This window comes from Danio rerio, chromosome 12, assembly GCF_052040795.2.
Source record: "Danio rerio strain M-AB ecotype USA chromosome 12, GRCz13ab, whole genome shotgun sequence".
NCBI lineage: Eukaryota > Metazoa > Chordata > Actinopteri > Cypriniformes > Danionidae > Danio > Danio rerio.
Window position 1 is genome coordinate 30,929,644 of NC_141032.1, and position 14,977 is coordinate 30,944,620.

The 14,977-nt window shown below is 36.2% G+C and overlaps 2 protein-coding genes across 6 annotated transcripts in view; one reads left to right on the forward strand and one right to left on the reverse strand.

Annotated features, from left to right (window-relative positions):
- Positions 1 to 14,977, reverse strand: part of LOC100538338 (uncharacterized) — a 146,846-nt gene that overhangs the window by 76,300 nt on the left and 55,569 nt on the right. The gene's annotated exons all lie outside the window — the stretch shown is intronic.
- Positions 1 to 14,977, forward strand: part of tbkbp1 (TBK1 binding protein 1) — a 107,316-nt gene that overhangs the window by 47,615 nt on the left and 44,724 nt on the right. For all 3 annotated transcript variants that reach the window (XR_015504198.1, XM_087276450.1, XM_087276449.1), the window contains 2 exons: positions 8,526 to 8,651; positions 14,847 to 14,951. Coding sequence is in view for 2 of the 3 variants with exons in the window: in XM_087276450.1 (XP_087132576.1) it covers positions 8,526 to 8,651; positions 14,847 to 14,951 (231 nt within the window). In the remaining variant the exon portion in view is untranslated. The remainder of the gene's footprint in view (positions 1 to 8,525; positions 8,652 to 14,846; positions 14,952 to 14,977) is intronic.

Sequence of the window (14,977 nt, forward strand, 5' to 3'; positions counted from 1 at the left end):
TTAAAATTTTAATTGAGATGATCTGAAAAAGATTTCATATTAAAAGAAGTTGTTTGCTCATTAACAAAGACCATTCATGGTCCTATTTTTGTGAAAGAAAATGTAATTTCAAAAACCTTCCTGATAAAGTATTGGAGTTGCCCATTGTTTGCGTTTAATTTGGACGGAATCCTGAAGTTTCTATAAAATGCAATGATCTTGCTTTCCAGCTTGCTTTGAAAAAACTGCACAAAGCATCTTGTGTTTCAGCAGAAGCGAGAAAAACTTGATTAGTGACCTAGAAATCGTGCAGAATCTTACATTACTATTACGTAACTTTTGTTTAAAGCTGTCAGCTTATTTCCAGGATAAAATGAAAAACACCCTAGTGTGGTTTCAGACTTGTGGATCAAACTTTTGATAAAATAGTCTGCTAACCCTAGGTGCTCATTAAAATATCAAAAAAGGATTGTCATTGTCTTTCAAATTACTCCAATTTAATTTATTTCAAATTAACCAAATTAACATTATTAATATAAGTGTAGGGATGATACGTAATTAACTTGACATAGTTATCTAGTCAAAAGAGGGGTGTAGACTTCCTCATTAGCCCCAAATCCATTTGTCCTCTACCTCACTGCTCATCTCACATTAACCCAGAGACAGTGACACGGTCACAGACACAATATATAGGGCACTTCATTAGAGAGGAGCACAGTATACCTACACACTGAGAGATAATATCTGTGTGGATGCAAATGCACACACACTGAGCGATTATGTCTTTGTGGAGCACAGCACTCAGAAAGAGTGCGAAAAAATCATTAAACCTACCACTCTGTGTATCAACTAACCTTCAATAGATCAGAAGGAGCCAGGCACACTAAGTTTGTGATATGAGGTCTATTAATCTGTGCTGTGCTGCTCTTTTAATGGTCTTGAGATTTATTTTTTCTAAAAAGTTAGCAAATCTCTCTGTTTCAACAATTAGTTGTCACCACAGTTTTGAAAAATGCAAAAGTGGGCATAAAGTGATATGAGTACTGTCAAGTATGGTTACCCAGACTTAAGATTGGATAATGTAATGAAATCAGGGGCTGTGTGCCTTGCTCAGGGGCACTTCAGCTGGGTATTGAAGATGGAGACCGGGAGTCGAACCTGCAACCTTTTGATAACAAGTCCAACTCCCTAATGATTAGTCCACAATTGCCCCTTCATAAAATAAACATTACACCAAGGGTGACCAACCCTGTTCCTGGAGATCTACCATCCTGCAGGATTCAGTTGCAACCCATATCAAACACACCTGCCTGTAATTATCAAGTGCTGTTCAGGCCCTGATTAATTGGTTCAGGTGTGTTTGATCAGGGTTGGAGCTAAACTCTCCAGGAAGGAAGATCTCCAGGAACAGGGTTGAGCACCCCTGCATTACACTATGTCCTAACAACTTGCAATAAAGCAAGATTCCAGCAACAAGCAGTTTGATGTGACATGACAGAAACATTTATATATCAGAGCCATTCAGACGTGCAGAATAATGCACTACACTCCCAATAAAATGGTATTGTTTATAGTCTAATTATTACATATTTAACATATTAAATACATGCTGAGTGACTGATATTTGTTGGTTTGCTCTGAGTCACAGTTCAATAGTCAGTCAATACAAGCAATTATCCACAACAAGCTGACTGGCTTCTCTCACAAATGTGCACAAAGACATTGAGACTGGCAGAAATGTACACAGCCACCTCTGGTGGTTTTACAAGAAATGGCACTAGCTGAAATGGCATATTTGAGATCATCTAAATTATACATAGTTGCTTGTAGTGTGTTTGAGCAAAAAAATAATAATAATAATAATTTTAAAAATCTATAAAAAAAACTGCAAGCAGACATAGCCCCGGGTACATATTTCCCGGTTCACAAAAATGTAGCCCTGGGCACATATCTTCAATGAGGCTGGGTTGGAAGAAGTTTGAGGTCAGAAACATATTTTAAATGAGGGATTGTTTACACAAAAATTACAATTCTGCATCATTCAAGTTTGGGTAACTATATGTTTTATATTCAAGGTTGTGTTTCAATTTCTGTTTCTACTGTAATATAGTTTAAAATGTAATGTATTTCACAATCCTTTGGAAATCATTCTAATATGCTGACTCACCCTTAACTTGTTCAAAACATATTTGAGTTTCTTTCTTCTGTTGAACACAAAAGAAGATACTTTGAAAAGGCCCTGTGACCTCCATAATAATTGTTTTCCTAGTATGAAAATCAATGGGCACCAGCAACCATCAAGCAACCATTCTTCAAAATATCCTCTTTTTATTCAACAGAAATTAGAAACTTTAGAGCTTTAAAACCACATGAGGGGGAGTAAATGATGGAGTAATTTTCATTTTGTGTAAATTAATCCCTTTAAAGCCCTATAATACATTGTTCCAAAAATATTAATCAGCAACCTTCTTAAATATTGGTAAGAAATGTTCTTTAAACAGTGAGTCAGCATTGAATGTTTCCAAAGGAATGTGTGAAATTAAAGACTGGAGTAATGATGATAAATCATCTTTGCCATCACAGAAATACATTTGAATTATATAATAGAAGAAAATAAAATTGAAAATGCAACCTTTATGAGCATAATGCACTTCTTTTAAGAACATTACAAAAAATCTTTTAAGCCATATGCGCTTATTCTTGTAGCCTGAAGGAAGAAGGAGGTTAGCATTGGTTACATTAATGCTAGACATCAAACATACAGAACTGCTTTTTGGTTTTCTTTCAAAATATAGTTCATGTTCGTCAGCACTAATATATGCTGTTGTCAGAGTTTTATGTTCAGCCATGTGCCGTTCAGTTGATTAATGACAGTGGTGTTACTGAACTCATCTGGAACTGTATCTGCTTCATGTATGATTCAGCTTTATTTATAGCCCAGTCGACATGTGAGCTGAGCTCCACATAAACAAGCATGCTCACTGTAATTAGCATGTCAAACCGCACATGAAAAACACACAAAGCCGCTCCTCTCCCCGTCCGCTTCAGATCCCGACGCGCTCCATCAAAATCAAAGGTTCTGTTAATCTTTAAAGATGAATGTGAATGAAGATGAGATTTTTATTTAGGAAAAAAGGAATAGCTTGTGTTTAAAATAATCAGTATTTTTGAGTGATAGCACTGGAAATCAGTGATAAGGATATCTGGCAATCTTCAAGATTAATATACACTGCTAAAAAAATCAAGAGAAAATGTAATAATGTGAATGTTTGTAATAATGAAATGTCTATTTGAATATTTTTAACATTTAATTAATTTCTGCTATGTTTAAGTAAAATTGTCAAATTTTGAAAATATTTTTTGGAATTCAGAATTTTTAAACATTTTGAAAGTTTAGGTCAGCGTTAGAAGTTATTTTTTGTTTAAAATAAAATAGAAAAACAATGTAAAAAAATGGTAATCTTTAAAAAATACTATGGCCACCTGTGTCCAACATGCTTTAAAATATCTTAATTTATGTTCAAAACAAGACATTTATACAGGGTTAGAACAGGTGTAATCGTATCTCACTATAGTTGTTAAACATGACATTTAATTAATCTTGTCTCTATATAACGACTCTTTAGTCTTTTATATCTATCAGGTAACGTGTCACAGCATCAGAACACTGCTTTAATCTTTTGTTTTCACGCTTGTACACGTCAGATACTGTGGGTTGGTTCCTGTTGGTTGTGCATCTTTTTTACCAACCAAGTTTCTCAATGCCATTTTAATGACACAGATCACTCTGCCAATTCATGCCTGAATAGGTCCTGCAAAAAAGTGATTGATGTGGTAATTTGTGTGTAAGTTATCTTTATTTGTTTATGATTTTGTTATGGGAAAAACAATAATTATTCATAAATAATTCACCACCGCCTACAAAGACGATGCCATCATTCATTGCGATGTTTCACATTAGACATTGTGCGATGCCAAATTGGTCGACATTGCCCAACCCTAATACACACACAGCTGTTTGACACTTTTCTCTGCACCTAAGTCAGAAAAGGACCACAGACAACAAGCACATCACAAAATGCTGAGGGTTTTTTCTCCATTCAGCGTGCGGTATTAATTAAAGCAACACTCTTCCACCAGTCTGTACTTACTCATACTCACTTCCAATACCTCAGTTTGTCACGGGGTCATGAATGAAATGTTTCTGAATATGGATGAAAAACCCAAATTAAAAATTAAACACCCGAAATGATATGAAACTCTGGAGGAAACGTGGATGGTGGTGGATGCATTGGCGATAATCCATCTATGTGCTATAACATGTAAAACAGGATCATAAAACGAACATTCAAAAAACTCATGTAAACACCTTAATCATATTATTGTCTTATTCAGATTAAGACAATTCTTTTGATAACTGATGTCCATGTAAACAGTCACTGTTTTAAATCATGCATCCTTAGAAAACAGGAAATGGTGGAGTTCCCAATTGCTGTTTGAGTAAATTTAACAGTTTGTTTGTTTTTTTTTCAATCAAAATATGTTGTGATTGCTGTCACTGGGATATTAGATAGTAGAATGGTACAGTATGAAGTCAGATAACACATCGGCAGCACAATGCTGTTGCTGTGCAGTAACCAACTCAACAAGGTGCACAGCTGGTTCGTTTGATGTGATCTCTGGGTACAACTAGGTAGTTTGGGCTGCTGCCAAGTGTCTAGTGAGCTGCAGGTAGAAGATGCTCCAGATTGGGTATGTTTAAAGCTTTTTGGTTCAGCTCTGCCCATAAAAATGCACATACACGCATCGTTGACGTCTGCTTCTGAAGAACAGCTGTTTTTGCAGAAGGAGAAAGAGAGATAGAGAGATGGAGAGAGAAAAAGAAAGAAAAAGAGATTGAGAAAGGCTCCAGGGCTCTGCGTTCAATATGGCTCACTGCCTAGTAAAGGGCTAAACGGGGGGGAACAAATGCACACAACTCTCAAAGCTCGTAGGAGTAGAAATACATGAGATCCAGCACATCAAAGCACAGAGCATCTAGTGATGCCAGCAGTGAGGTAGATGATGATGCAGGAGATGAACTTGTAGCCTATAAGTGCAGAGACTAAATGGAAAGATACATGGAGAGTTGAAATGGAAAGTGACTAATGTGTGTGTTTTATATATATGTAGGGTATAATCATCGGATTGCTGGTCACAAAAGGATTTTACATGCATGTTGTGGAGCGTGATTGCCTCTACGTAGTGCATTTAAAAACTTTTAATGCACAACAAACCATTGATTATCCTGATTATTACTTAGTAGTTTGCTAAGTTATTGACAAGTTAAACTAGTTTATGAAAATTGTCAGTTATGACATTTTTAATCTCCTAGTCCCCACATTGAATTAGCAGTCAGAGTGAAGGTTTGTGCGAGAGAGATCATAGGCTCTATTTTTGTGATCTAGGCACAAAGTCTAAAGCACATGGTGTAAAAGCATTAAGGGAGTGTCTGAATCCTTTTGCTCATTTAAGGACAGAAATATACAGTTTGCGCCCTGGTGCATGGTCTAACAGGGTTGTGCTTATTCTCTTAATGTGGGTGTGTTTTGAGCATAACGTGTATTAAACCAATCACAGTCTCATCTCCCATTCCCTTTAAGAGTCAGTTGTGTCGTACTATGGCACATTTGCTATTTTCATGGTGAGCGTTGTAAGTGGAAAATCTGAACACTTCACTAGAGAGAAAACATGTTAAACAGACCATCTGCAGCATGAGGATAAAGAATGAGCCTCCATTCGGCCTCTTTACCTTCTCTTTACTTTACTTTTACTCCTTTACTTTTGTGGATGAGATAAGAGTGGAAACTAGAGACATCCATTAGCCTACATATTTATTTTGGTTAAATTCAAGGATTTGTTTCAAAACTATTTCTAAATTCAGTTCTAATTTCCAGAAAACAAATAAATGAACAATATTAACGAAGTGTGGTCAAAAATGTATATCCAAACACACATCATATTCTTATATTCTTTAATACTACTACTAATAATATTATACTAATGCAAATTGTTATGAATAAGCAAACGTGCAAATGACAATGGGCATATCTAATAGCTGCACAAATGTTTAGCTGCTCTCTTTGCAAAATTTAAGCATATTTACTAGTTGGTTAATCTCCATCGACTCCCTGGTAAAGCAAGTCTGTGTCCTCAAGATTACACAGAGGAATAAAGGGCTCTGCCAGCAACTGTCACCGAGTTGCTATAGTAAACTGAGGTTACTACATTGTAAAAAGTTATTAGTTTACTTAAAGCAGTGAGTAAATGCATTCCTTTAAGTAAATGAATTTTGCTTAAATAAAAAAAACATGTAATTTTTTGCTCAAATTTAAAATGTTAAAAGTTAAGTCAACTTTACCGTTCCGCTCTGTTGCAACAGATTTACTCACTTCTTAAAAAGTTTACTTGTTGCTGTTAAGGAACAAGTAAATGAACTAATTGCTTTTTACTGTGTAGCTATGTTTTTGGGGAAGAACATTTATTTTGAACTTTGAACAAAACTGACCGGAACTATTTATGTTTTAAACAATTTTATTACACACAGTCGAGTCAATCAAAACCAGGAATTTCAACAGACCAAATAAATGTATATAAATATGCATATGCTATGCATGTCTTTGAACTTTTATAAGCTGTTTATACATATAGAAAATTTTTAGTCTCAAAAACCAACACAATCTCATGGCAATTCATAACTTTTTGATTTGGTGGCTAATTCATATGAATTGGTACAATCTCATTACAATTTAGTACAATTTGCTTATCCCCCTATGATGGTTGGGTTTAGGGGCAGAGTTTGGTGTCACGCCTCCTTTTTAAAATCATACATTTTCATACAACTGAACTCGTATGAAATAGCCACTAAACTGACAAAACGTAAAATAGTTACATTTTTGTTTGTGAAATCAGGCTGCAAAAACTACAGAGAAAAAACCCCAAGAGATATTCTTTATAAAAGTCAATTGACTAAATCGTACCTTCCCTAAATGCCTCATTTAAAAATGCCTAATCTACCTCAAATCTACACTAGTGTGTGGAAAGATTGTCAACACACAGCCCAAATGTATATCCAAAGAAATCTGGTGTAACTTTTGTATTGTTGCTGACTGAGCCATGGCATTGTTTCACAAAACCTTACCAATCAGTTATGTTCTACTCAAGTTGCGCTAATGAAGCTGATTAATCAACTTGATCATCTGCATATTTTGAATCAAATTCATCAAATTGATAAGGTAGTAAAGGCATAACATTTCTGTCACACACTGAAGGCATTCAGCAAATCACAACTAAATGAATAAATGGCCAATCAGAGCACAAAACTCAGAATGATGAGGTTTTGTAAAAATCAATGCTTTTTAGAAAGGAGGGGCATCAATAAATAGTAACAGTAAATATGTATTACACCAAATTACACCAAAAACCATTATTATTTTCAGCATGACTTTAAAGTCCTCATACAATAAAAATGTACACTGTTTGCTTTGTAAGGTCACAAGCTGTTCTTGAGGTGAATAGAAAACCATCTGGAGATTTCTGACATACTGTTTTCAACACACTTTGCTACACAATTCTGATTTCTCATCCTATTTATGATGGATTGTGATACAAGGACAGCCTTGTGTATCCAGGGCTCTGTTCAGCCCAGACAAAACACTGCAAAACATTTTTAAATGGAAACAGTTATGCGTTGAACACCCTGTACTGGTGATGCAAGAGTTGCAACTTTGGCAGCAGAAAAGGCCATTCTTGGTGCTCTTTTCGAAGAAACCCAATTAATTATCTTTTAGGAATCAATACTACTTTTTAATACCTTGTAATTTCTTACTCATTTCTATGTAAAGTATTTAAACATTATCATGGTTAAAATTGGTAGATATATTTAACACACTCTCCAAAAAAAAAAAAAGACAAAAACATAGCTCAAACCCCAGGAAACAGTATAGTTCAACACTGGTTTGAGCTTGAATTTGCCTCAGACTTTTACACTTGCAGCAACTCTTTGCATCTTTCATTAATCAAGCACACTTGACTGAAATGTTAAGCAACCAATCACAGTTCATTTTGCTCAGTGTCATGTGTAGGGAAATACAAATATAATATTGATGTCCTATGAATAAAATTGTTATTTAAAGTCTACTATAACTGCCTTTTCTTCCATAGTTTTTAGTCATTACAGGTTTATTTCCTATTGGACTATTAAAGAATGTGACCCACGTGTCTCATGGAAATCCTGTAGAAATCAGTCAATCAGATTCTGAATTCAGGTGTTCAGCCATCATTCCACTGGAAGACTGAGACTAATGCATATAATGCCCTATTAAACCAGATTGCTAGTGGTTAGTGAATGTCACACTGTTTTTAGCACCACAATTGGCACAACTATCTACTGAACCCTAAATAATTGAGTTTAATGGTTTGGTTTAATGCTTTCTGCCTGTGATGACCCATATGTCCTTTTTTTTGTATGTGTGTATGTGTGTGTGTGTGTGTGTGTGTGTGTGTAGTTCCCCATGATAAGCGAGTTTGGAGAGGACAGAAACTCCTACTGCTCCTTCGAGCCCAAAGACACAGCACTACTTCAGTCAGAGAATGGCAGTCTGCAACAGAGAGTCAACATGCTGACCCTCGAGGTGAGACTACAAACACAAATATGTACAAATAAACAATTCAGAGAACAAGACAGTTCATCCAAAAAAGGACAATGGAAGTCAATAGCTTGGTTTCTGTTCTAACATGAAGCAAATCATTTCAAAGTAAAAGTCCTAAATGCAAATTAGGTGCATTTCTATCAAGCTGTTAGAGTGGCTGTCTGTAGTATTGGTAACCTAGTAACCAACAGTAATCAAGGCAAGCCCAATGAAGTCACCTGGGTGTAATGTTTACCATGTCAGTCTTTTAAGCAAATGTGTTTTCATCCGCCATTTAGGCTGCATTTACACTGCATGGTTCAAGTGACCCAATTCCACTTTTTTTTCTCCCATGTGGCACAGATCGGATATAGCCCTCGTACATGTAAGCACGGGAAAAAAATCACATAGATTCCAATTTACTCAAATCAGATTCAGGCCGTGTTCATATGTGGAAAATTATCCGATATGAATTGGATCTGTGTCCTCGTGTTTGAAGTGTAAGCAGGTAGATCTGATTTTTACCTGTCAATGCGAGCTGCATGTCATAAGTGCAGTTTATTTATGAACTAATTTTGAAAGGATCACGTGCTTATGATCAACACGGTTAGCACCACATTAGCTTCGTAATCTACCCTAATAAATAGATGATTACGTACGCATTATAAATAACCAGAGCTTTTCACTCCAGTTATCTTCGTCTTGAAGTTTCCACCTTTCCACCTCTTCTTCGCACCCTTTTTTCCGATAGGGCGACACGGCGGTCTAGTGGCTAGCACTGTTGCCTCACAGCAAGAACAGCGCTGGTCCAACCTCCTATCAGGGGCTGGTTGGTGTTTCTGTGTGGAGTTTACATGTTCTCCCCTTGTTCGCATGGGTTTCCCCCTGGTTCCATTATTTTCCTCCCACCGTCCAAAAACATACACTATAGCCAATCGCCTAATCCAAATTATCACCTAAGACAACCTTAGTTTACACTTCTCACACGATGACAAGCAGGGGAGTTTGAGATCTACCTGAGATCCCCCTTCTTATGGGAGGGAGCCCTGGGCTCGAGGATATTATGAGCTTAGAGCTCTCTCCCGGAACAGCATGCCAATTACACTCTGATCATCAGCTAAGAATGAACTCTTGAAAAACCCATAGCGAATGACGTCAACTTTGATGCTTTCATTTCGGAACAGACTTCAGCAGATTTCCAAACCTCAAATCTCATACATGACAACTAAATGATTTTATTTGTCATTATATATGAGATATATATATATTAGAGCGCAACGTCTGCCACCTAAACAATATAGGCTAGACTAAAACTGTTGCATACATCAAATGCATAAATCATGCCATGGACATTACATTAAGATGCCTACTGGTTTAAAAAGGCCTAGATTAAATTCATTCTTGCTCAATGCGCCTTTTGCTAAATGCAGACAATCGGAGATCTACAGTGTAAATGCAGCCTTAGTGTATTAACTTTATTTGCTCAAGTGCAAATTAAGCCACCTCAAGTTAGCATATAATAAGGGATTTTTATTTGAAAGTAGACACTTCCATCACTCATTTCTCATGCAATACTTCAATATGTGCATTAACACTGATGGAAACCCAATCTGCTTGTCAAGTTGTGACATATTGGTGATGTACTGTATGGAATACTTTTCCGAGTCCAAGCCACTACTTATTTGAATTGAGAAAATACTAATTTATGACAACTTCTTAGTCAAACATTAAAGTGAATTTTAAATAAAATCACGGTGTACACATCAGTTTCTAGGCTTGCTGCATCACAAATACCAACATTTTAACAATTTTTAAAAAAATTAATCACTTTCTGGCCATCAGATATTAGGCATGGATATACCTGTATATGTATATGTATATATATATATATATATATATATATATATATATATATATATATATATATATATATATATATATATATATATATATATATATTGCGATCATGATTTTCTGAGGTATTACATTGCTTTGTAAACGTTTATTATTACCATTTGTTGAGTCACCCCATACAGTTTGGTAGAGCGCTCAAAACGGCTTCACATGATGTCACACTTAACAAGTGGATGGCTAACAATACTCAATGTATTGTCAGGAGCCATGGGTATTCATTTTGTTTTGCCTGTGTGTATATTTTTGACTCTCAAAGTACTGATAGCTATTAGCTTTTATTTTATAAATCACAATTATGGTTGATTTAATAAATCACCATGTTTTCATTTATAAATCTTATTGTTATTTTGAAAGAGAAAAAAAAATCACCAACATTGGGGATGACCTTATGGTAAAAAACAGCCAATTTTAGTTTTTGTTTGAACTATCCATGTTCTGGACAACATTTCGTCTGCAAATTTACAATAATATCGTCTTATATTGTGATTTGCCTTTATTGGGTTGTAATTCTGGATTACACATCACAAAGCAGAAAGATTAGAGAGGTAATACGATTACTAATGTAATAAAGGACAACTTTAAAAGCCCAGTCATTCCTGATAAAGGCCTTACGTAATCTAGAGCACAAAGTGTTTGTTTTTTTTTGTTTTTTTTGCGTGCCTAAAGCCTGCTCTCAATCGTCTCTCCCGGCTGGCTGTGATGTGGAGTGTAAATGGGAAGATCATACTCTCTCTCTGCATCTCTCGGCTCATTGCCTGGTGAAGCGTCTCATTAATTAATGATGCTTGCTATGTGTTTCCATAGTCACCCAGCAGCCTTCCCTCCGTCGAAGAGACAGATTTCTCTTTGTCATCTGTTCTTCTCTCTCCCACACCTCCCTCGCTTTTGCTGACGTTTGGTACTTTGTGTATTTGTACGCTGCTTATTCTTCCCCACCCTCCTAGCTTGACTGTGGCCTTCCTCCTCGATTCGTGTCTTATTGCATTTCGTTCTTCACTTTTTTTCCCCCCAACACCCAGAGCTTAGCAGTCATGAGCTGTCGCTGAGATCTAATGCAGCGCAATTGGAAGTAAATACCCTGTTCTGCTATTTTTCTGAAAATAAGCTACAATTATCTGTGAAGGCAAAGGATCACCGCAGAGAGGTGCAGTATAATTGAAGTACATGCTTATGTGTCTGTATTAAAATGAAAGTGCTGGCAACAACATGAGTGCATTTGTTTCTTTTTTTATATCAGGCAGAACACCCTCTGTCTGTAATGTTTTTATTTTACGTACATTTTCTTAAGTGCTTTTAGCGACAGGCAGTTTGTCCGAACATGAAACCTGAACAAGTAGCATGACAAGTTGACAGATCAGCCATTCAATGTCGAACAATTTGTTGATCTGCTACAACCTTTTTTTTCCTTTCTTGTAAACATAAACATGCTTTTCTGTTGCGGATTTGTCACCAGGATGATAAACTGACAGGTTGTCAGAATTTGACAAAACATAGCTGTGGGTCTGCATGTAGCCTATACAGGACTGTATGCCCCTAATAATCAAGATATGCCCCTGTATGTAGAAGATTACTTCATTGAAGGGCACCTACGATGAAAACCATCTTTTGTAAGCTATTTGGACAGAACTGTGTGTAGGTATAGTGTGTACACAGTCATATTGGGGTGATATCAAGACACTAAGTCTCTTTTTTTAAATTTTCCTGACATTAAAATAGGATCTAAATCCCTCCCATTTTGAGGCGCACTGCAACGTGACATAACAGTGCAGTTTCCATGCCCACTGAATTGATTGACAGCCACAAAACATTGTAACAACATTGTGTGTCTCATTGTTGCAGAAAGGCTTGAATTAGCTCCACCACAAATACATCAAATAATCATTAGAAAAGTTCTTACTGTAGTATTTCTCACAAACATTACGAGAGATCTGCTTCCTTCATGTCTGTCACTGTGCTGTTTATCTGATGCAGACATTGAGGCACACCCTGACAGGCACGTGGAAACCAGCATTAAAGGCACAGGCAACAAAAACAGCTACATAGTTGTTTAGAGCAGAAAATCCAACATTCCGAAAGGTATAATAAATAATGTGATAGGTGTTTTGAGCAAAAAATTTACAGACACATTCTGGAGACACAAAAGGCTTATCTTACATCTTGAAAAGGGGTAAAATAGGTGCCCTTTAAAATAAGAACTGGTAACAATTTACTTGAAGGTGGTGTTCATAAAATTATCATGAAACTTTTATGATCATAACATGTCACATCATGATTACGAAGAAGATTTTATGCGTCTTGAGGCCATTGTAATTGTGTCATGAATGTTATAACATTTCATATTTTTCATGATCTTAACTACAGTGGTAAATATTGAATTGTCATTAAATGTCATTAAAAATCTTGAAGTATTAAAGAAGCTGTTATACAATTATTTGACAGAGTATTGACACAAAAACCTAATGACAAATTCAGTTTGTTTCACTGAAACATCAGAAAAATATTCATAGGTTTATGACAACATAGGCTCATTCTGAAAAAGTAGCCCTATATATATTTCTGGAGATCGCAAATTATGTAGCCAGAGCTACGTATGGCTGCATTTTGTCTTTAGAATCAACGATACGAGGCAATATGACTCCATTCCTTTTCGTGCTAACTAGCTGACCGCTTACCTCCATGTGGACTCCTTTCCACTGTCACTAGTTTGTGCAGTGGCTCGCCACAAACGTCTGTGGACTTGAGTCGCAGAGAAGAGCTGACCGTGACGATGGGGTTCGAGTCTGGTGAAGAATGATTCCAGAAAGCAGGTAAGACAAAAACAAAAGCCAAAAAATAAAACAAACAAATAACAGGGTGAGAATGTGGTAAAAACAGAAAATGTGGTTAAAATCAGCGGGCTTTTTTTTCTGGAATTCTTTTGAAAACAATGTCGGTTGGGTTTAGGGAAGTGGGTGAGCCAGTGAGTCTGTGCTTTTAAAGACACTATTGGTTGCATTTAGGGAAGGAGGAGGGTGGGTCAGTTGATCGGTCAGTCATTTAGTTAGTTGACAGCAGTGTCTAGTGGATTTGCGCGAAATGGGCAGGCACGAATACCACTCATGAGAGAAATTTGAGATCTGAAAAAGCATACACAGCGGCCTCTGGTTGATTTATGAAAACAAAAACTGAAAAAAGTAGCTCCTTGTATGTATTTGGTTCTCTCCAGAAATGAACATAGGGTTACGTTTTCAGAATGAGCCTGGGTTGGTCAATGATATTGACCTCATGACAATCATGTTTATGACAGATTTCTGACAATGTTATGCTGTGTTGGTAATGTCAAATTGTAATGACAAAATAGATTGTGATGTATCTGGTTGTGTCCAGTCTTCATAAAGACATCTTCAACCATGTAATTTTTGCATTAAAAAATGACTCAACAGAGCGAATGACACTTAATGAAAGTTGTCATAATGATTATGCAGGTATCATGACAGTCTTATGAACAACCTTCAAAAGGAAAGTGTCAACTGCTTGGGTGATGAAACTTCTAGTGAAGCTAACACTATGAGACTCCTAAGAACATATACAGTCTATAATGCTGACAAAAAAATAATAATAATTGAGAAAATGAGAATGTTACTACACCTGCGTTTGCCAAATGTTACAACAGCTTGTCATTATACAGCCAGAAGACATCCCAACTGTCCTTGTAATTCAAAGTGCTTATTAAACATGCCATTATGCTTTGATAAGAATGTAAAATGCAAAAAGATTTATGTGAGGATAATACATTTGAAAACATCATAAGATCTGTGAGGTCCCCCAAAACTGAAAAGTCTGTCATCTTTCACTCAAACTCATGTTGTTACAAACTCATAAGACACGTAAAATATTTAATAACTTTGAGAGATGTTTGTCCCTCCAGGGAAATTACATTCAACCCAATCTCTGATGCTTCAAAACAATTATAAAGAGGTCATAAAATAAGTTGTTTACTTCATGATCATGAGGAAAAGATTAAGGTATTTATTCACAGTAAAACACTTGAGCAAATTTTAGTATCAGCAAGAACTAATTAGTTTCTCATGTGTCAAACAGATTTGGTTCTACAATTCTTAATCTTATAGCATCACTTAAGGTTTTTAAAAGACCAATGACGTTTATCCCTTCATGTCAAGTTCTGACCACTTTAATTTACACAAATTTACTTTTTAATTCCTTTATTAAAGTTTTGGGTAAAGATTGTTTCAGTAAGGAGATACAAACGTCTCAGATTTGTAATGATGCATGTCTGTTTTCCAGCTCCAAAAGAGCAAAGAGCGTGAGGAGCAGCTTGAAGATGTCATTCAGGCTTATGAGAAGATCCACATGGAGAAGTCCAGCCTTCAGCGAGACCTGGACAAGATGGTAAGAGCTCTTGTAACACATCCGTG